Here is a 22548-nt window from a genome sequence, read left to right as displayed (position 1 = left end):
TGCTGTAGGGATGCTTGTCCTGATTTCTGGCCGATTCAATGCGTTCTATAGTGTTTCTTTCGAACGGGAGAATGTCAATCTGATAGAAAAGTGACACAACGTCAAGGAACAATATATTTCATTAATTCTTTAAAAGTTTGAAATTCGGAAAGAAACCCACGACTCGCAGTTTCAGAGATCTCTGCAGTGCAGTGATGCTGTAATGCAAATGAAAGACAGAGATCTGAGGAATCATTAAAATTCTGTTATGAGAAATTGGTTTTCTCGAGTTTCAGAAGGCTGAAAAATGGGATTTGCCTCTGACAGCCCATAAAAGTACCTCCCGTAGTCAAGTCTGTAGTCCATCAGATATGAAAAGTGAACGTTTCATGGTCTCCCAGATGAATGACAGCAGTTGCCAAAAACAACCCAGCTGGATTGAGAATAACTCAATAGTAAATACAAAGAGTCTCCTCCATTTTGGGCAAATACACTCCATCGCCCCCGATGTAGGCCACTCCAAAACACTGAAATTATGGAAATGTCACATAAATCAGAACTATCTGATCTCCCCCGTTTCACCATCCTTCCTCACTCTCATCCCATCCAAATTTCACCTTCCTCCCTCAAACTCTCTACCCTCTCTGCACGAGACCACAACCTCATCACTACAAAGTCCTATCGCAAGCATTCATTCCTATATACAACTACAACTACAACTTCTGCTCTTCCTCGAAAATGTACTCCACGGCCTGGCCCACGGTCTTGATCTCGTCCGAAACCTTGTCTGGAATCTCCAAGTCAAACTCCTCCTCCAAGGCCACCAAGGCCTCCACGGTGTCCAAAGAGTCAAGACCCAAATCCTTTGTGAAGTTGGATTCGAGCGTGATCGAAGACTCCTGGAGAGCAGCAACGGTCTTCAAGGCGTCGATGGCTCTGGAGGTGACTTCCTCCTTTGTGATTGGAGCAACGGCGTAGAAACGCATGGCTGGACGGACGGCGGGGATGGCGAGTCTGGCGACTGGGGCGCGGATGGTGCGGGCAAGTCTGAACATGGCTGGAGGAATAGGTTTTGGTTGTTGGTGGAGGATTCGAGAAACAGATTTTGAGGTTCCTGGGGTCAGGTTCCGGGAGGCACGGGTGCGGCTTATTGGAGGGTAGGTGATAGGTCGTGGGGGTGGTGGGGCAATGGTGAATGGGGGAAGGTGTTTGAGGAGGAGTTTTTTTTCCAGTTGATTTTTTTGGGATGGAAGAGGTTTGATTCGGTGATTTTAGTTCGTGTGGAAATTCGTCGTTTGTCGTTTCGTGCTGTTGATATGTTAGGGTCAGGTATAATAAAGGGTATGAATATTCTTACTAATGAGAAAAAGAAGTTTTAGAATTTCTATTGAATGTTGGTGGAGACACCGAGAAACAATAGCATTAGATTGTGAAAAATAGAGGTTCTTCGATTCATGTTACGCATTATGTAATATCTATCTCTAAAGTCTATGAGCCTGTCATCAGAATCAAATTGAGAGAATTCCTCACTCAGGACGATTCCTGGATCTAACCACGTAAGACACCTCTCATTTTCCAGTACAATGCGGACCGCTTGTTCTTGCTGAGATCAGAGAATCCAGATTCCTTCGACTTGATACTTGGTGTGCGTGTTGAATCCAAACTGTTTCGGCGCCCATTAGCCAGCAGTGGTGTCTCGCTGCCAGACAACTTCGTCGCTGAATGGTTGTAGGCCAGATAATCATGGTCTGTCTTGAGCTTCAAGGTGTCGATTTCGTCCTTGAAGTTTTGCTTGAACAACTCTACCAAGATATCATGCGATCCACGCATAGCGGGCGCCACCAATTTACCGTGCAACTGCAAACATCTGTTCAATGTAATTGCCAAGTCGTGGAAACTGCTTCTAAGCAAGCGCACATTGTATGCATACTCTGGTTTACCATCATACTGTGGGTCCAAGAAGAAAGTACGGTATTGACCAATTCCTCCGTTGACCGGAGAGTCGACTGTTCCGGCCAATTGCCTACTCATATCGTTCAAGAATGAGGAATAGTCACTCTTCTCATTGTATGAAGCATTGATGAGACTTTCCAATTGTGCAATCTCGGTATTCTTGTTGAGAATACTACGCACAGCATTCTCAAGTGGCGACAAACGAACAACTGAGGTACTGACAATTTCACTTCGGTTCATCAAAGTTGGGAAAGTCACTTGCGTTTCGTACGTCACTTCCTCAGTCCAAAGGTCGAAAACAGAAGTAGCGCCAATAAGCTTCTTCACGGTCGAGAACGACTTCAAATGCTTGTTCTTTGCGTATTGACGTTCACCAATGGAGGTGTTCAAGATCTTGTCCGAAATTTCGTTCACAGGTTCAACGCTGGTGACATGGATGAATCTACCAGCTTGTGGTTTCTTCAGAAGTTCGACCACTTGTTCTTCGGACAGCACAATCGAGGCACCGGGGAAAAGACGAAGGAATCGTTCATGCACCGCTGTGATATGTTCGAATGGAAGACCTTCAATAATAAGCTCTTTACCACGAACATTGGATGGGAAACCATTTCCAATGTATGAAACCTTGAAGTAGGAAGGACTCAACTTGTCAGAGGACTCCAATTCCAAGTAAAGCTTGGCAAGCTTCTGGTGAACATATGCAAACGATTTCAAATCTAAAGTGTGCTGGTTGTAGGCTTCCAACAATCTGTTATAGGTATCTGTGGCACGCTCCAAACCGTTACCCTTCACATAATTATGGGCAATCAATTTCACCAAACCCTCTTTACGCTCGAAAGAAGTCTGCTGAGGAAACTTAGGACGATACGATGGAGGCAAAATCAAGTGGTGATCCCAAGTGTACGAAGATGCCAAAAGTTCCAAACTCAATGCGGCCTGAATAAAGTCGCCCTTTGCAATATTCTCCTCGTACATCTGGTTGACAAAGGAGTGGAAGAGCTCAGGTTTGTTTGCTTCCTTCAAATAGGCATTGATTTTCAACTTGTGGAACGTACGGTCATCCTCGAACTGAGGTCCAGCAGGAACGGTATTCAAGTCATTCAAAATGTCAAGGAATCCAGAAAGATTACGCACAAATTTGACAATCAATGAGAAAGCTTCGTCTTGAGGATCGATGTGGATCTCAGATTTGAGCTGCTCAACGAAAAGACGCTGCTCGTTGATGGCTGGCTTATAAGCTGCTCTGTAGTAAATATTGTGCAAGCCAACCAAGCACTCTTTTTCAACATCAACAATAGTATCACTCAAGATGTATTCAGAAATCATAATCGACCAAAGAATCTTTGCCGAGATCTTTTGACACGTTGGATTTCTTTGCAAAGCAAAAAGCATCAAGTCTGGCAAGACACCAAAGTCACTACCGATAAATTCAACTTGGTAGCCTCCGAAGCGTTCAAGATTAAACCTCTCATAGTCCTCATTGGTTGCATCCCAAGCCAACGCATCCCAGGATTCAGATAAAATATTCGACACACGGTCACGCATAGTGCTAGTAATCTGATGACAAGCCTTACGAGGCAAGGTGGACAAGTGCTCCAAAGACACTGGGGCCAAGGAGCCGAGCTTGAGCAAGTTCCGCATGAACTTGCCCCACAATGAACGGTCAAACAATTCAGGGTGGTCAACATCCGGAATGAAATGCACATTCATCAAAGGTGCAATGAGCTCAAGAGCCAGCAAACATCCCTCACAAATAACGGCATACAAGGAAAGCCATTTGTCCTCGGGGAAAAATTGACCTTGTCTGATGAGTTGGATACCCGATAAAGTTGCGGACATATCCTCAGTCAATCCATTTGACGAGTTCAATTTTGAGGAGTTGTAGAAGTCATTCGGAATACTGGTGGAGTGAATAAGGTATAGTCCTTGAGAACCTGCTGCTTGCTTACCGATCCGGGCAATGTATACAAAGACAATGGACAACTCAATAAGAACTTCAACCACATGTTCTTCGCCTACCACAGGATCACAGACGGTCTCAATAAATGGATATGAGTTTTGGAAGAGCTGCGAGAATGACTTCTTGGGCTTGAAGTAATCGTTTCCTTTGAGGAACTTATTGTACTTCACAATTGTACGAGCTACAACACCCATATGTTTAGTGAGCGAGTAGCAAATATTCTTCATACCTTCTTCATCTCCAATATTCGAAATCAAGTCACACACACAGTTCATGATCAGCGCTGCGAGACGAGTCGTGTCAATATCCATGGGTCCCAAAAATACGTCCATACTCCAAGAGACACTCTTGGCGATCAAAATTGCAGCAAGGTAAGGAATGCGCACGAATTTGCGGGCAAAGAGACGCTGAATGACGAGCAATTTGGTGACACCCACCATATGATCCTTGGAAGCTTGCACTGGGCGGCGTCCGGTCAAGCGCTCCTCGTCGAAGCCCAATCCCTTTGTTCCCACCGTGTCAATAAACTTCACAATGATGCGAAGCAATTCGCGATTGTCAAGGTCATCCTCGAAGTGCGAGATAAAATCAGGAATTTCCAAAACCAAAATTTGATCACTAACAAGAATTGGAGACTCATTTGCGATGAAATCTGCAGCAGAATCGCATAAATTATTGAGAGCTGCCATATAGACCAGCTGCTCCTTATTTTGCTTGGCAGAGGACAATGAAAGTTGGATAATGAAGCTCAAAACACGACAACTTGAACGGGATACAGAATTCCATTCAGTCTTTGCAACAGCGAGAACGTTTGCCAACTTGTTCAAAAAGAACACACCTGCGGCTTGACTGACAAGATGCGCGCGCAAGTATTGGTCGAACAAATACGAATATTGGTCTTGTCTGCCAAGCATAGTGTCTAGGATATGGACCAAGCATCTGTAGTTGAGATCAAGAATGCCATTGTAGGCACCACTGTCAGCGTGAGACAAACAGACGTCTGTTAAGTCGAAGAGCGAAAAAAGTATTTCGAAGAAAAACTTAACAACTGTAGCCAAATTTAAATGACAAAGACCTGCCATACTTTGAGTCAACTCATCAATTCCCTTGCTTCCTCTAGAAATGTATTCACGGAAGTTCATGACACTCTCAATAGCAGGGTCAACATTGAACGTCTTTCCAACGTACTCGGTGTTAATCTCCACTTGTGCAATGGCTGGCTTCAGTTTTGCTGGAACAAATTCAATATCATAGAAAGGCTTTTCGTTGAAGAGAACAATCTGATTGTTTTTCTTGTACAATACCAGACCTTCTCCAATGTAGATACCATTACTGTACAAGGTAAGAAGCAAATGGTCTGTAGAGGGAAGATTTTGCTTTGGCTTTTCTAAATGGATACCTTCAACCTTGACAATTTCACCAACAACTTCCCCGGAGAAAACGGAAATGAAATGCCAATCAGGCTTTTCAATTTGATTGGAAGCTTTGGCAAAACGAATGTTGGGATTGTTTGGAGCGCTAACCACAACAGTCAACATCTCGCCTTTATCTCCAGGTCCAACTAAGGATAACTTACCCATTTTCAAATAGATACGCTCGTAATTTTCAGCCAAAGGATCGAAGAAAATCGGCCAGATCTTAGCGATGGGCTCGCTTTCCTTAGTATCACCACTAGCATCTACCGTGTCATCCAAAGATGGGTCGGCGCCTGGAAGCTTAGATTGAATATTTCCAGATGTGGACAGCTGATGCTTAAACTCTTTCACTTTGACTACCAATTTCTCTGCTCTTGAATTGATCGCCACACCAAGGTTAGTGTTTTTGATAATACGATCAATGAGTTCACCCCAACCATTGTTGTCAATCTTAGATGGGTCAACCTTTTTAGCCTCGGACATGTAAGAACCGAAAAGTCTAATGGAAAACTGGTGAGACTCGCCAGAAGCTAAGGAGTTTTGGTTTCTAGAAAAAACTCTCGTGATATCAGTGACACCAGCAGCAACACCCTTCTTGATCTTCTTGATTTGATTCACCTTACCTTCTTTAGGGCGCAAATTGATCTCTTCTGTCAAAATGGCCACTAAGTAGATTCTGTTGTTCTCGACCTCAGCTGCTGGAATATTTCTAAAAAAAGCCGCAGAGATCTTCTCGACAAACAAAAGTTGCTGCACGGAATCGGTGTGCACTGCAAAAGCCTCCGTCAAACGCTTTTTGGCATTACGAATGTACAAGTACGCAATCATACCGGCGAACCCAGTGGGCTGGTGGCTAGAGGAACCAGTCACCGATTGAAAATCGACAAGAATGTGAGAAGGATGTTCATGCAGAAGCTTCTTGTTGAGACGCGGCTTCACGACATACTTTTCATGGTCGTAGTGAGCATTGACCGGGAATTTGGGCAACAAAGCGCAAAGTTCCTGGTTCAAAGCCAACTGCGCAGGCAGGGCCAGCGCCAACGACAACAACGTACCGTCAACAGTGTCTCTGGCAATGATAGCCTTGTAAGCGGAAATGTCCGTGTTTTTGTTATCCAAGTCATAATTTTCTTCACTAGTTCTAGCGGCACGCGAGGCCAAACTCTTGGGCACAGCACAGATCAAAGATGTGACTGTCTCCTTGGTGATTCTGGTCTCATCCTGAGTCAAGGTCTCGTGAGCAAGCTTGACACGCATTTCGTCCAATCTCTTGTAGATATCGTAGAGCTTGTTGAAGAGTCTGAACTCTCCCATAGAGTACAACTCGAAGAGATGGGATGTCAAAAGATTGATCGCATAAGTGATCTCATCCTCCAATTCACCAGCAAAAGTGAAACTCTCGTAAGGTAAAGGCGGAACAGCAGCGTCAGTCTTGATGGTGGCCTTTGCCCTAGCCTCGGCTTGTTCAGTATCGTTCAAAGAAGCAACAGGGGCTACAGTGAGCGGATTGGTGGAGCTTCCAGACACACGGAGCATCTTCAAGGGCAACTTTTCCACCACTTTCACGTAGTGCAACGGAAAAACAACAATTTTCACATTGAGACCGGCCAAATCGTCCAAGTTCACTGAGGTGACACAGAACTCGCTCGGGAATGGACGAGTGAGCGAGTACCCACGGGCCCACTTGTCATTCTTCGTCTCAAAGATGTACACCTCATCACCAGGGTATAAGTTCTTGAAATGGATGTTGTTGAGGTTGGGATGCTTGTCCAAAGGAAGAAATGGGCGAATCACTCTTCCATGGAGAAACTCCTGAGTGGCCGTCCAGGTCATGCTTCTTGTTGGGGGTTGTTTCTATTGGATCGATCTACTTTTGGCTGCAGAAGTGATGTGGCCAGCGAGAAACTTGAGTTTATGGATCTGGGTTTAATTTACGTCCCAATCGGGATAGATTGATGCGGTGGTGCAGGACATCGGCCAAACAATTGGTCCAGTATAGTTTAGTTGGGTAGAAATGGTGACAAAACTACAATTTTTTGATTCTACTTGATTTATCAGAGTCGATTTAGATGATTTGAGATGAGAAGTTCTTGCTCTAGTGGTTATTTCGGTGTATTGGAAGCATCACTCTTCTAATCGTACGCTGGTGAAATCCATCAGGCGAGTCAAAAAAACAAAAAAACAAAAAACAAAAAACAAAGTAGGATTGATTCGTGTTTAACAAAATCTATTACATCTGATCATGTTGAGTTTTCGTGGGTGGTCGGAAATAGTTCAGTAGCTTAAAGAGGCAGTTCAATAGATCATAGCGTATCGCCAAAATTGCATATTCCAGAAACAAAAGCTACGTGCGGCTCAGAAATGAAAATAGAAAACGAGTGCAAAACCAAGACTCATTGGCTCTTTCCCCGGTATCAGCGTTATGAACCCAAGCCCCTAACCTGAAAAATTTAGCGCACCGTGCATACACGATGCTCTTGAGAGCCAAGAACAGGTCTCTGACAATTTTCCATGTACCACTTCTGGGATGAGATATTTGAAGTTTGGCTTGCTTTTTCTCTCCCTATTTGAGCTGGGCTGTGCTCGATCCGATGCATCGGCAGACTCACTTTCCCTCAACACACAAAACCTCCAAAGTGATATTAACACTGTCGATCCAGTCCAGACCGATCGCTATGATTTAGCTCAAGAAAATCAATCTGGCGATTCGAACCTGCGTTTCTCTCAATCTAAATTTGAACAATACATTCATCCTTCATTGGAACGTAGAGATCCAGCGTCAAGTCCTCAAAGTCTGGGTTTGGAATATCCGCATCGCCTCAACGGAGTAGAAGACGCACACTTCTTCGGAATGTGTGGAAATGGATCTGTGATCGGAATAATTGGCTCAGGGATCAATGCAAACCACGATTCCATTAAAGGAAGAGTTCTTCCAGGATACGACTTCACCACCAATTCTTCTCTAGCAGATGGAAACACAGATCCAACTGGACATGGAACATTCTGTGCATCTGTTGCAATTGCAGACTCAAACAAGATGTTGGGTGTGGCACCGCAGGCTAAGGTTCGGATGTATAAAGTCAAGGATCTGAACGACGCACTGTATATCCTGGATATGCTTCGAGCATTACAGCAAGCTCTCAAAGATAAAGTCGACGTAATTTTGGTCTCACAAGGTCTAAATCTACCCTTTGATGGCTCCGATGCCGCTGAGCAAGTCTCTAAAGTGGCAGAACAAGTTCCAGTAGTCTTACCGGCAGGAGATTTTGGGAATAAGGGGCTTTTTGGAGGAATGAGCGGCGCAGTATCCGATAAAACTATTATCGCTGGCTCGTATGACACAAAGGCAGCAGTGGTCTATGAGGCCGCATTGATTGATGGAGAGTTCGAAACTAGCCTTCCGTACTATACGAGTAGCGGGGTTCAATTCGACACAAACTCAACGTATGAGGCTATAATAGTGAAAGATGCCTGTAGCACTTCGCAAGTTCCACAAGACGGCACTGGGAAGTTTCTCATAGGCTACCTTGGAGAGACCTGTGGTCTGGAGAAGGCGATCAAATTGGCTGGCGACCGCAATTTCATCGGTATCATTCTTCAGTCCTATGGAGACTACGTGAAGAATTTGACGCTGAGCTCCTCAATGCCGCAATTTGTTGGAGCTACTTATAGGGAGTTCAGCACCGACAAACCTAAATTGATGCTACAATTACGGAAAAAAAACCCAGAAGAACCCTACAACATGGAGACTCTTCTGACATATGACAGCGTTCAAAAGCCTATTTGGTTGTCAGACTTTTCATCATGGGGACCAACGTTTGATCAAAGAATCTACCCTCACGTCATTGCTCCCGGTGGAAACATTTTTGGCGCAGACCAAGACGGGGGATATACCGTCAAAAGCGGGACTTCGTATTCGGCTGCATATGTCGCCGGAATGGTAGCGATCCTCCTTGGCGCTCAAATTAATGACACTCTCACAAGCAAACAAGTTAGGAATAGTGTTTTAGCTAGCACATACTTTCACACCAGCTATGTCTATGTGACTGATGATTTTTCCAGCAACTGCCTTGATAAGAATCACATTTATGAGTCGATCCTTAAGCAGGGAGCCGGTTATGCTGATGGATCGGTGCTATTCCAGCAGTTAGTCCTTTTATCTGAGCCACACATCCATCTCAAGGACACGAAGAATCGAGTTTCTTCTCACGTTATCACCATTCAAAATTCAAGAGATAATTCTGTTTACATAGTCATGGACCATACTAGTGCCGAATTGATAGAAGCCGCCGATTCTGATGGCTTCCTCGCAAAACCTTCGATACCATATTATATTTCCGACTTCAACAAAACCTCAGATGCCTCTCCTGAACCTCGAAACATAGTGCTGTTTTCGCAGTCACACCTAAGACTCGGACCTGGCGAGAAGGGATCAATCAATGTCACCATTAACCCACCCCCAGGTCTCGACAAGAAACTCTTGCCAATATTTTCAGGATATATTAACATTTCAGTGAATAATGATTTGAGCCGTATGCTCATTCCATACATGGGAATGGAATTTGATGCTTCTGAAGTGGATACCTGGAATGGCCCCGTACAACTTGGAACATTGCAAGACGGCAAATTTGTGCCAGCTACAGAGAACCTCGGAAATGTAGGCGATTTCGAGTTCCCTGTGATTTCGAACCCCATGGCTTATGGTTCCCCTTTCGTCTCGTTCGATCTCGTCAGCGCCGACTATAATCCTTCGGAATCAGAATGGCCACCAATGCCTGGACAGGGTGGGTATATCGGATCTGTGCCACCTTCCCTGAATAAAAGCAGAACATTGTTTCCCTTCCCAAATATCCCCGCCACTAGCGATAAGTTGTTTACGCTCGAGTCATTCACGAATGGTTCAACTATTCCAAAGGGTGATTACAAAATGATGTACAGGGCCTTGAAACTCTTTGGTGATGCCAAAAATTTTAATGACTGGACTTTGCACTTGACTCCGAAATTCACAATAGAGAGTGACTTGAAGTCAAATCCTAGTCTGTCGTTAACTGCCACTCGAACGACTATTTCCTCACTGACCAGTCAATCAACCGAAGCAAAAACGAACCACTCTAAGGGTTCTGCTTCTCACTTCAACGTTTCACAATTACTTGTAGCTCTTCAGATTCTATTTGCTTTTGGTATTTAGGATTGGCAAAACAGAATCAATGATGCATATCGAAAATAGATGAAGTGCTACAAACATGCAGTCTAACATTTAAAAGTGTCTCAGAAATACATAATGCATTGAGTATAATAATTGAAAAATCTATTATAGATGTTTTGTAGCGTTCAACCGACTTATTAGGCCAATGCCCGAACATCAGGCAACGAAGTCAATCATTTTATGAGGTAGATCCCGAAACTTCATGCGATTATACTCTTTTCCACCATCCCAAATGAAAATATCCGTCTCTCGTTTGCCGGAGTCAAAGTCTAGCGCTTCTAAACTTAACATACTGGAGCCATTCACAATTCGATGACTGCAATATAAGATAGCAAAGAGAATCAAGGCTCCATAACTGGAGAAGAAGAACATCGTGTTCCAAAAGCCGGTAAGGAACACAACATAGCCGTTTGCAAGAATGATTATCGCCAGCCCAATCATACCAATCCACGCCAAGTATGGCTGGAATGGCGATCGATATGGGTAAGCTTTGTCTTCTCGACTTATAATGTCTGGTCTTTTTTTTAAACCGAAGTAAAATCGAATGTACGCTAAGCACATACTGAACCACACTAGAACTCCAGCAGACGAAATCAAACTGGTCAAATTTTGGAAGACGACAGTCGCCTTCTCAGATAAACAAATGAAGGCAGATAACGCAGGGCAACTGGCGACTAGTACAGCATAGTATGGGATTCCGTGGCGGTTGCATTTCGTCAAAAACCTTGGAGCTTTCCTCTGTAGTGCCAAAGCGTAGATCGTTCTGGAAGAAGCATACAACTGGGAGTTTCCGCACGATAAAGCAAATACAAAAAGCACTCCATTGACTACGCTGCTCCAGTTGCACAATCCGGCGCTCTGAAAGGCTACAGCCCAAGGACTTTGCGATCCATTACCCATACCTGCGAAAAGCTTGAAACTGTTTCGGCATTTGTCGCCCCCCACAAAATGAAAGGCAAAATTATTCTCGAGTTCTTTGGGAGTAACAGCAGAGCCGTAGTAATAGCGAAGTAAACGAGGGTCACCAGCGTAGATGTTGAGCGACACCACGAAAGAAGCCAAACAGTAGAATAGCAAAATTCTCCAAAAAACCCTTTTCGTGGCTTTAGGAAGAGCTATGCGGGGATCTTTGGCTTCACATGCTGCAATACATACGATTTCCGTCCCACTGTAAGCATATGTCGCAATCAGAATCGCGGTCAAAAGAGCGAGGAATCTGCCCAAATCTCCACCAATTCCCTCTTGCTCCGGAGATACACCATTGCTTCTGAGATCAAAAGTGGGACGCATGGGCCCGAAGATAACATTGTGGGCAAAATCCGATTTCAGGTAGTCCCAATACTTGAAGCCTAAAACACCCATATCGCCCATACCACCACGATTAATGACAATCATCACGATGATAAAGATGAGGGTAGCAACGACTTTGAAAAAACTGGCGATATACTCGATTTCTCCTAGAATTTGTACTGTGATCATGTTGCTCACCACACAAAACAAGAAACATAGAGTTACAAATCCCACAGTAGATGCAGTGCTCGAAAGAACTTTGGTCTCAGTGAAATAACTGAGAAGAATTGCTGAAGCTACAAGCTCTGCCGCTAGACCCACAGAAAAACTGATGAAGTACACCCAGCCAGCAGCGAAGCCAAAGGATTCGTCAACAAACCGAGAACATAAACCAGACACTCCATCTACAACTGAGACGAACGTCACCATTTCGGACATGGAGCTGATAGACGCAAGAACAATAATACCCACGATCATGAATGCCAAGACTGTGCCAAGACCGCCTGCGATCGATATGGCTTTGCCACTATTCAAATAGAGGCCAACTCCCAATGTTCCACCGAAGGAGATCATTTGCAAGTGTCTAACCTTGAGCTTCCGATGGAGAAATACACCAGACTGACTTGAATCGACCAGACTTTCTATTTCGCCAGCCTGGCGTAGCTCACTCATGACGCTCCGAGAAGCTAGATTCCTGTCGTCATTGAATTTGCTCCACGGAAGACGTGCTTTTGTGAGTTTGTTCCTACGATGGACATCAACATTATCAGTATCCTGAGAAGCATAATTTTGCGCCAACTCGGAACTTCCAACTATGGCTAATATATTTTCATTTTCAGGAGCTTGTCTTTGTTTCACCCGCTCTTCAATGGCTTCTTCCAACTCGGTGCTTCGTAGGTATAAATTGTAGTCATCTAAGCCAGAAAGTGCGAAGACCAGCTCCGCGTCACCAACGCCCGCCGCATTTGTTTTGCTCAACGAGCGTTGTTTCAGTTGTACCATAGAGGCGTACCGACTCAAATAGGGAAATTTATCTTTCTGAAAGGTCAGATCAGTTTCAGCGGCCAAAGCCGCAAGAACGCTGGAATCAAGAGACAAATGACTTTTTGCTTCACACAGGGGATCGCTTAGGTCGATTTCGCTGGTCAGCGTCACGATACTAGATTTGGAGATCAAATAGTTGTTAATAGGGCCATCAGGTAGGTCCGACCTTAAATCAGCGCCACGAGAAGATGCTTGAGCAGTTGTTATTTGGTCAACACTTTGCTTTTGTGAAAAGGAAGAACGCTTGCGTTGTTCTCTATAAAATATAGGAGAGCCCAAGTCTACTTCGTTGGTAATTGACACTACACTACCAGATACCATTTCATTGTCCTCTGGGACTTTTGAAGTACTCAAAGAATTACGACCATTATAAGGCAACGGCTCTTTCAGCCCGCCACTGTTTTTGAAAATATTTCGTAGTTCTTGCGTGGAATCCATGGAGTTTTGAGACAGAGCGTCATTTCCAGTCCCAGGGCCCGGGAAGAGACTCGGAAATAACGGCACATCATTATGAGAAAACGACGATCGTTGCGACAGGCCCGTGTGGGCGCTTTGGGCCATGGCGCTCAGGTGCTGAGATGGTTTTTCGTACTTATAAGCAGAACACGACAACCAGGAACGCAAAGGGAACAGAAACACAACCAGACTTTTTGCACCTGTGCACAAGTTCGTATGTTGTATTTGGCCCGAGATGGCTTAAAATATCAATATTTGGGGAGTTTAAAGATAAAGAGTGACGGTTGATAGTAAGAACTAATAGACAGGAATAAAATAATGGGATGTGGAGAAGGAAGATTAGAGAAAGGGGGTTTCAGCTAATGGAATTTCGTTTAAATAGATACGATGTAACTGGACTGAAAATTGTGTAAGAGATTCTAGAGACTATTAACTTCAAATGTAAATGATGTGACTCATAGATCATAAGAAGGTTAATTAAGGAATGATGATCACTTCAATCATTTGAGATCGAAAATCAAATTGATCAAAAATATTGAACTTCTCAAGAGTACTCTCTCAGAACTAACACTATTTGTCGCATTGTTCCATTAATCTGATAAGTTCTATATGATCATCAATCAAAACAATCTATCGATTCAATGAGAAGATCTGTCTACAATACAAAACATAGCTTTAGCTGCAGTTTATGACCACACAAAATACAACTAAAACTGCGTCTGAAACCGAGGGTGTAGTAGTTTCGACACTGTGCTGTGCCGTGTGAGCAAGCCCATCAGGCGGCACAGCGAATGGCCCAAAAATCAATAATATTAGATGTCATCAGTGATGACGTTTCAGCTGTTACACTGAAAAGAACAGATACTACACTTGATCTAAGCCAAATGGCAAAGAGATTTGGTCGGTTGAGAATGGGGGTGGGTGCGCGGTTGCTTATATAGTGACATGACCCGGGGCGGGTAACCCTTAGGGATCTGCAGGACCATTTCTTCGATGACCTGCCCAATTCGTTAAATTGCCATATATAGTGGTAACAAGAGGTATTGACAAGCCGGGCAAATCATTCGTTTTTCTTTCGTTTTTGGATTTTTTACGGTTGTAATAGGTCGTGACCTGCAGACAAGACCTTTCTTTATATAGATTTCGATCCATCCTCTTCCACCGAACGCCATCGACCAACATCGAACAAAGTACTGGAGGTACGGGGGTGGCAACATACTGCATCTAACTACCCTATGTACCGGACCCAGCCACCCACAGTACGCGCAGCTCATCTCATCGCACACGTATATATAGAGGTGCGAATTTCCACCCCTCCCCATCTCTCATCGCATATATCTCTTTCTACCAGAAATGTCGTACGCAAGATCCAGATACAACAGAAAATCCGCTAGACCTTCCTACCACAGAAGAGACAACTACAGATCTCACGGCAGATACTCTAGACCCGTGAGACCTGAGTATTCTCACAGAAGAGAATATCCTTCCAGAAGATACAGCTATCCACAGCCATCTGGCCCCGTTTATGTCGAGGAGCCTGAGACTGAGGATGATGCTTCAGCTTCTGAGAGCGAGTACGATGGTTTCGCTCAGTCCGATGGCGAGTACTCCTCCTACGATGAGTACGAGGCTCCAGCATACGAGAAATACCCAGACCATCCAGAATACAACAAGCCATACTACCTTTCTGATGATGTTTCCGATCACTACTACGACGACGAAACTTACGGTAATGAGTATGACACCTTGGAGGAGGACAGTGAGGACGAGGTCTACGACTTCGACTTGCACAGAAACGCCGCTTACGACGATGTGAGCGAGGAGGATGACGAGGACGTCATCGAAGAGATCTTCGTTATTCCTAATGATTCCGACGACGTCATCGACATCAACGACCTCTTGGAGGAACAATTCTACGACGACTTGGAGGCCGAGGGCAAACTCTACGACGTTAACAACGACTTGGTTAGATACTACGACTCTGCTAGTTCCGACTCCGAGCTCGAATCGCAGCTGGACTCCGACTCCGACTCGGACTCCGACGAGGAGATCCTTCTTATTCAAGATGCCGACTCTGACGCCGACTCCGAGTCCAGCAGTGAGTCTAGCTCTTCTGAATCTGACTCCGACTCTGAGTCCGAATCCGACTCCGACGATGCTGAGGACTGTTGTGGTGGTAACATGATTTGTGGCGCTGACTGTGCCGACTCTGAAGACTGTTGTGCTGAAGACTGTTCCGATGAGTGTGCCGACTCCGACTGCTGCAACTCCGAGTGCGACTCTGATTGCGAATCCGAGTCCGACACCGAATCATACACCGACTTGGAGCTCGACTCCGATGAGGAGGCCGAGTTTGTCAGACAATACCTCGCCAACAGATTCGACTCTGGTGATGAAGTCTCCACATCCGAGCTGGAGGACGATGAGGTTTTCTTCGAGGTTGACTCTGACTTCTACAACTCTGACGACGATGACATTGCTGTCGACTCCGAGCTCTCTGAATACTCTGACTCCGAGTCTTCCTCTGACGAAGAGGATGGAATCACCATCTACAGACACAAGTTCGACTTGCCAGACCGTTACGACAGCGACAACGACTCTACCGACCCAGAATTGGAGTTTTCTGACGACGAAGAGATGCTCTTGGCTGAGGACTCTGACGACGAGGAGTTCGAGATCATTGACTTGAGCAAAGAGTTGAAGGACTCCAAGGACTGCGAGGTTGTTGAGCTTGACGAGAACACCTACAAGTTGAACCTCAGATTGCCATCTCTCATCAAGGAGGACTTGGACATCAAGTTCTTGAAGAACGAGAACGAGCTTGTCATCAACGGTAAATTCAACTTCACAGGTGAAGAGTCTGACAGCGATGATGAAGAGTACGACGACGAGGGTGTCACCGCTGAAGTTGAGGTCGAGGAGGCTTCTTCCGAGTCCGAGTCCGAGTCCGACTCTGACTCTTCTCCCTCTTCTTCTTCTTCTTCTTCCTCTGAATCCGACTCTGAGTCCGACTCTGACTCTGAGTCCGACTCTTCTTCTTCTTCTTCTTCATCTGAATCTGAAGACGAGGAGACCGCTGAGTCCGAATCTAAGGATGCCGAGGAACAAACTGCCGAGGCTGAGGCTGAGTCTGACAACGAGGAGGAGGTTGTTGAAGACGCAGCTAACTTGATCAAGGACTTCAAGAAGCACGAGATTCAATTCGAGAAGAGATACCAATTTGACAAGATCATCAAATTCGATGAGATCAAAGCCACCTTTTTGGAGAACGGCGAATTGGAGTTGATCATCCCTAACGAGGGTGAGGCTACCTCCAGAGACGAGAACACCATCTCGATCGCCATTGAGGGTGTGTCTCAGCCAAAGGCCATTGCCGCCACTGCTGAGACCGAGAACGTTGAGGCTGAGCCCGTAGAGGCCGCCGTTGAAGACGTTGAGATGGAAGCTTAGATTAGATCCGCAGAGATCAATCCATGATAGACTAATGACTTCATTTCTTGCATAAACTTTTTGGGAATCAATTGTACAATACAGGTTCAATATGTTAAAGCACTTATGTAAGAGGAGCCCCTCTCAGCCACAAGGCCCTTCGGCAATCAACAACATTGTTGTGTTTGCTGAGTCTTTGTGTGCTGATATGCCCATCCGTATTTCTCTAGACTTTTTCTCATTCTGTCATTTTTTCTTGTCTTGTTTCTTGGTTTTGTTCAGCTTTTTTATCTGAACCGCTATTGGAGACACTACAAACCTAAGATCATAAAAATTGTTAAAAACAACCTATCTGAACGAAAAAAAAAAAAAAATTTGAAGGAAAAAACGAACATACGTTAGCCCATTTTAATCGATTACTTTTATAAACGATGTACTTTACAATCAGTAGAACATTATACCAACGCTGCTATTCCTAATCGTAATCATCTGTAGGTGTTTTATAACCAGAAGATATATGCTTCAAAATGTTAAATTTCAGTGTCCAAACATCGGCCTCGCTTCCACGTCTTGAATGAAATTGTGGAAGTTGCATCGATTCCAAGAAGAGTTCTTTTAAGAACATGAAAGTAGTCGAAAAACATCATATTTGTTATATTAAAAGATAGCAATGCCAAAAAATCACATAAAACTCCTAATCCGACCTTCCTGTATTGCCCCAATCTGGATCCCATTTAAGTCCTAATCGGGTAATTACCTTGAATTTCCTACACAGGAAGCAAGAATACATAATCAGAATCCCATAAAGGGATTGAAAGGACTAAATATGTAGACACAACTTTTCTTTTCTAAAACCATACTAGCATAAATGCGCGTTGCTGCTTTCCTAGCTTGTAATGCTCTTTTAGCAGGTGTAGCCAATGGCTTCAAATGGCCGTGGGAAAACTCATCTACTAAGAGTGCCAGTAGCTCTGCCACACAAATGAGTGATTCGGCTATCTCCTCGTGGACAGGAGTGACGAGTTCAACAGGTGACGGCATTGGATATGCGCCCAGACAGACGGCATGTCCAGAACAGGCCATTGTTAGAGAAGCCTCTGACATATCAAAGGAAGAAAAGCAATATGTGGAACAGAGACAATTGGTCACTACAGAGGCACTTCAAAAGTTTCTTTCGGAAGTGAGCAACCTTATAGACTTTAACTCCGACTCTTTCTTTGGGTCTGCTAGTCGCAATATCTCCATCGCTCTTGCGTTCAGTGGAGGTGGCTATAGAGCTATGCTTTGTGGCGCCGGAGAACTCCTGGCGCTAGACAATCGTACTACAAATCTGACAACACTGGGACTTGGAGGCCTTTTGCAGAGCGCAACGTATATCCTGGGCCTTTCGGGGGGCCTGTGGCTTGTAGGGACTCTAGCATTGAACAATTGGCTTTCTGTGAGTGATGTGATGAATCCCAAGCTGAATATTTGGGATCTAGATGACACGATTTTCAATCCGAGCGGGATTAATGTCTTCGGCACTGTGTCGTATTATGTGCGTTTAGGCCAGGCTGTGAATGCCAAAAGCGACGCGGGATATGCCACTTCAATTACGGACGTTTGGGGGCGAGCGCTTTCTTATCAATTTTTCAATCCTGACACATTTTCCAACGGCGGCGAAAATGTAACTTGGAGTGGAATCCAAGATCTATCGAGCTACAAAAACCACCAAATGCCGTTCCCGATTGTGCTTGCAAACGGCAGAAATCCAGGCACATACATTGTCAATCTTAACTCTACGGTTTTTGAGGTAACGCCATATGAACTTGGTTCCTGGGACCCGAGTCTCCGTTCTTTTGTCAACTTGACATTCCTCGGAACTGCCTTAGATGACGGAAAGTCGATGAAGCAATGTGTAACTAACTTTGATAATGCTGGTTTTATCTTGGGAACGCTGTCATCTTTGTTCAATCAAGTTCTTGTCCGGCTAAAACTGAACTCCGGGCTCAATTGGGCCATCAAACGAGTCCTCGAAAGTGTTTTGGGAACCTTTTCAGAAAATGAAATGGACATTGCGTCATATGAACCCAATCCCTTCTACAACACCCTGTATGGAAATCTGGATAGCATTACCAACAACCAAACATTACATTTAGTTGATGGTGGAGAGGATCAGCAGAATATACCCCTTTATCCTTTCATTCAAAACAGCAGAGACGTTGACGTTCTTTTTGCATTTGATAATTCGGGTGATACACATCAACATTGGCCAAATGGCTCTTCGTTAGTACATACCTTCCAGAGACAATTTGGACCCCAGGGCAGAGGAACACCTTTCCCCTACGTGCCCACCATCGAGAAATTTCTCAGTGATGGCTTGACAACAAGACCCGTATTCTTTGGTTGTAGTGCCAATAACCTTACAGATTTGGTCAATTACCACAACAATACAGTCAATGCTACAGATATACCCTTGGTTGTCTACATGCCTAACCACCGGCAGAGCTACAATTCGAACACCTCGACATATAAGATGAACTACGATTATGATGAAATGGTAGGTGCAGTCACAAATGGATTTGAAGTACTGACTCGAGGAAACTTCAGTGATGATGCTATGTGGAATAAATGTGTCGGATGCGCGATAATCCGCCGCGAGCAAGAAAGAAGGGGCTTGGAACAATCTGATGAGTGCAAATCTTGCTTTGAGAAGTATTGCTGGGCAGGCGAGTTGAAAGACACACCGGCGCTGACTGTTAGCATGGCTTCACTGCAAACATCCAAGAGCTCTGTATCTTCTACTTCTTCTGGTGCCTCACTGGCGCTAACTTCTAACTCGCCAGTTGTGTCAGGACAGTCTACCTTGTCATCACTATTGACCAGTCAGGGAACAAGGACGCTGGCGTCAACAACAAGAGCCAACAGTGGCGAAAGAGTGAGCTGTGGAATAGTATCAATTTTGACATGGCTATCCTTAATTATGCCGGCGTTTATCTAGCCCTCGACACATAATACTCAGAAGAGTTCTCGCATAGTTTGAAATAAAACGAGGCTAATCGCATACCAATACGACTTCAATTCAACGACAATTCCTTCACAATTGGGATCAAGAGCCAATCCTAGCACAAGATTTTTGATCGGTTGCGGCCATATCAAGTGGAAAATACTGTTTCCCGTCCGATCAACGTTAGTCAAGCCACTTAGAGCCACACTGAGTAATGCAGTGGGAGACCATGTGTGAAATTGTGGTGCTGCAATCTTTTTCGTTTCCGAGTACAATGCTTTACATTCGAAATTGTGTTCATGTGGCTTATGTCAGCGTTTCAGTAAACAGAATTGCGGGCACTCCAACCGTAGAGTTTATCCTATTCTAATATCATGTTGCAGCCATCTGATAAATACATATGGATATTTCTATTCTTGCGTTTATTTTGATCTTGTCATTGAATTTCATTCGTGATATGAGCGCCGATAGCTGAGGTTTCCCCACCATGTTTTGCTTGACAGATAGATACAGCAGGCGACTCGATTCACACCAAACGCAAAATCTCAGCTCAATGATTTCAATTGGATTGTTGAAAATATTACATTGTATATTTCATTGATAATTGGCGAAGAATGAGCGTGAGACGGTTTCAGAGGAAAGAGAAAAGAGGAATATCTAGAAGAGGCACATCGTGCAAGAAAAGATGGATAAGGAAATGATCAAAGAAAACGGAACATCGTTGTCTAGATTTGCCTTTAGCGAGAGATATGTGCACTTCAAAGTCCTCTTTGAAGCCTTAGAGGAGCAAACAGAACCAAGTCAGGCTCTTAATCGGAATTTGAACGCTTGAATTGCGGCGGAAAACTCTAGAGATGATGTGTCCCATATAGACTTCAAGATTGAGAATTTTTTTCTCTCGATATCCAAGTTTCTTAATAGTTCGGAATTGCTCGTATCTGGAACCTTCAACACATACATTTGGCAGAATAGATCTCGCAAATTAGCCGCCGTACTTTAAAACTAATTTCGACATACATGGGGCTTAAAGCTTTCAGCGGGATAACTCGAGCAGTTTTTCGACTGCCTTTTGGAATTGTTTTTGCTTTTGCGCAGTCAATTCCGGAAATTTTCTCTCAGATCCGAGCCATTGGATGTAAAGAGTTATTCGGGTGTCTTCCGAATTAGGAAATATTAGTATCTGATCGGGGACAAGAAGGATTACGATGACTAACAATAGATTGGACTTGTGAAATGCCTATCGTATGGTCTTCCTAGATACACTTGATTAACTAATTTAGCTGCCTCTCTAACCTCCTTAGATATTCTTCCAACTTGTTATGCTCTAGGTAGCTATTCTGTTTTTCCTCAGGTCTTACTCTAACCTGCTCCATATCTTAGAGTTTCCTGCGACTGATCCTAATCTTTCCTATTCGGGACATGCTCTGCCTATTTCCTCTAACATTTGTCCTTTGACCTCGCTACACAAACATACAACTAATCTGCCCAATAAATGTTCAGTCCATTTGACATCCAAAGAGAATTTCCACGAGTCAGTGCCGGCAAGCCTCTTGTTAAAAGACATGTGGAATTGATCAGGACACAGGCGCCGATCTATCAGGAGAAATTGAGAAGCATCCGAGCAAAAGCTCAAGTGCAAGATCTCAGGAATTTGGCGACGCTATGGGATGAGTATTTCTCTGATTCTATCAACCGTGCGCTGAGTGCGGGCGAGCGGTGCTTACTGGCATTGTCTCTGTTTGACAAAGTCATCACTGCGGATGGATATCATATGACTGATGAGAAGGCACAGATTTTAATTGCAATTCAAGGAAATTGTGATTTATTGGCCTCTATCACTTCCACAATGTACGATAATTGTATGGAACTTTCTGATGACGTGATTCCGAGCCTTAGAGATTGCGAGCAGTTTGAAGAGTTTGAATTGTTTTTGTCAGACTCTATTAGTGAGCTTTCGTCAACTTTGTGCTTCACTCAAAAAGCTCTATCAAACATATCGACTTCAATTGGAACTTACTATCGCTACCCACAAGATCAAAATAGCAAGAAACCGATGTTTCAAGCAGAATTTATTTTAGGGCTCGTCTGCATTACGATTTGGTTGATGATGATTCTCGCCAAATTCAAGTAAAGTCTATGAACATCCTTGGTAGGTATCCAATTGTGATGGAAGGATAACACTCCTAGCATAAAACAATTGATTTTTACAAAGCACTTTGATGTAGTTCGATTGATAGAGGTATATGGGACTATAGTCATTACGCCGTTCTTTCTGATCAGAACTACTGTTGACTATTGTAATGTGCATTGTTAAGTTTTAGAGTGATATATAAGTTGTCAGTATTGTGGATATCAACGTTAATATAGTCAATTTGTATCTTTAATAAAGGCATCATTTATTCTGAACTATCTCATTACTTATGTGAAATGATTAGAGAGAGAGAGCGCGCTTGATGAAAAAACAGCCTTTATTGAAAATGAAAGCAATATTAGAAAATGTTGGGACTGAAAGCTATCGGGACTGGGAATGCTAGGACTGAAATAGTTTTGAATTCAAAGCATTCTGGATGCTCGACCTCTATGTATATTAAATAGTCCATGAGAAGTAAATTGAACAGGGCTCTCTATTGAAAACGTTCACAACCGGAAAAATGACGCCTCTCAACCAAGCACTATAATTTCAAAAACTTCATTCATTAAGAGGATGAAGTACACTCGCATGGAACCTCTAGACCACTTCCAACCACTCTAATCACCAGAAACACTCGACTCTCCATGACAAACCAACATCGAACAAAACAAAATCAAAGAAGAAGAAGGAGAAGAAAAA

General features: G+C 44.0%; 6 protein-coding genes across 6 annotated transcripts; 3 read left to right on the top strand and 3 right to left on the bottom strand.

Moving 5' to 3' along the window:
• Positions 1-692: 692 nt before the first annotated feature.
• On the bottom strand, positions 693-1034 carry PUMCH_000878 (uncharacterized protein; the record flags this gene model as incomplete). Its single annotated transcript, XM_063019952.1, has 1 exon — positions 693-1034. One exon carries the CDS (start codon positions 1032-1034, stop codon positions 693-695), a length of 342 nt encoding a protein of 113 aa, XP_062876022.1.
• A 493-nt stretch (positions 1035-1527) lies between these two features.
• Positions 1528-7140, bottom strand: PUMCH_000877 (uncharacterized protein; the record flags this gene model as incomplete). Its single annotated transcript, XM_063019951.1, has 1 exon — positions 1528-7140. One exon carries the CDS (start codon positions 7138-7140, stop codon positions 1528-1530), a length of 5613 nt encoding a protein of 1870 aa, XP_062876021.1.
• Positions 7141-7834: 694 nt separating this feature from the next.
• On the top strand, positions 7835-10495 carry PUMCH_000876 (uncharacterized protein; the record flags this gene model as incomplete). The annotated part of the gene is made up of 1 exon (XM_063019950.1): positions 7835-10495. One exon carries the CDS (start codon positions 7835-7837, stop codon positions 10493-10495), a length of 2661 nt encoding a protein of 886 aa, XP_062876020.1.
• A 174-nt stretch (positions 10496-10669) lies between these two features.
• PUMCH_000875 (uncharacterized protein) lies at positions 10670-13408 on the bottom strand (the record flags this gene model as incomplete). Its single annotated transcript, XM_063019949.1, has 1 exon — positions 10670-13408. One exon carries the CDS (start codon positions 13406-13408, stop codon positions 10670-10672), a length of 2739 nt encoding a protein of 912 aa, XP_062876019.1.
• A 1248-nt stretch (positions 13409-14656) lies between these two features.
• Positions 14657-16753, top strand: PUMCH_000874 (uncharacterized protein; the record flags this gene model as incomplete). Its single annotated transcript, XM_063019948.1, has 1 exon — positions 14657-16753. One exon carries the CDS (start codon positions 14657-14659, stop codon positions 16751-16753), a length of 2097 nt encoding a protein of 698 aa, XP_062876018.1.
• An 847-nt stretch (positions 16754-17600) lies between these two features.
• PUMCH_000873 (uncharacterized protein) lies at positions 17601-19712 on the top strand (the record flags this gene model as incomplete). The annotated part of the gene is made up of 1 exon (XM_063019947.1): positions 17601-19712. The coding sequence occupies one exon, from the start codon at positions 17601-17603 to the stop codon at positions 19710-19712; it is 2112 nt and encodes a 703-aa protein (XP_062876017.1).
• Positions 19713-22548: the final 2836 nt, after the last annotated feature.

The sequence above is a fragment of the Australozyma saopauloensis genome, chromosome 1 (genome assembly GCF_035610405.1).
Source record: "Australozyma saopauloensis chromosome 1, complete sequence".
Lineage (NCBI taxonomy): Eukaryota > Fungi > Ascomycota > Pichiomycetes > Serinales > Metschnikowiaceae > Australozyma > Australozyma saopauloensis.
This window is presented reverse-complemented; position numbering and strand designations above follow the sequence as displayed.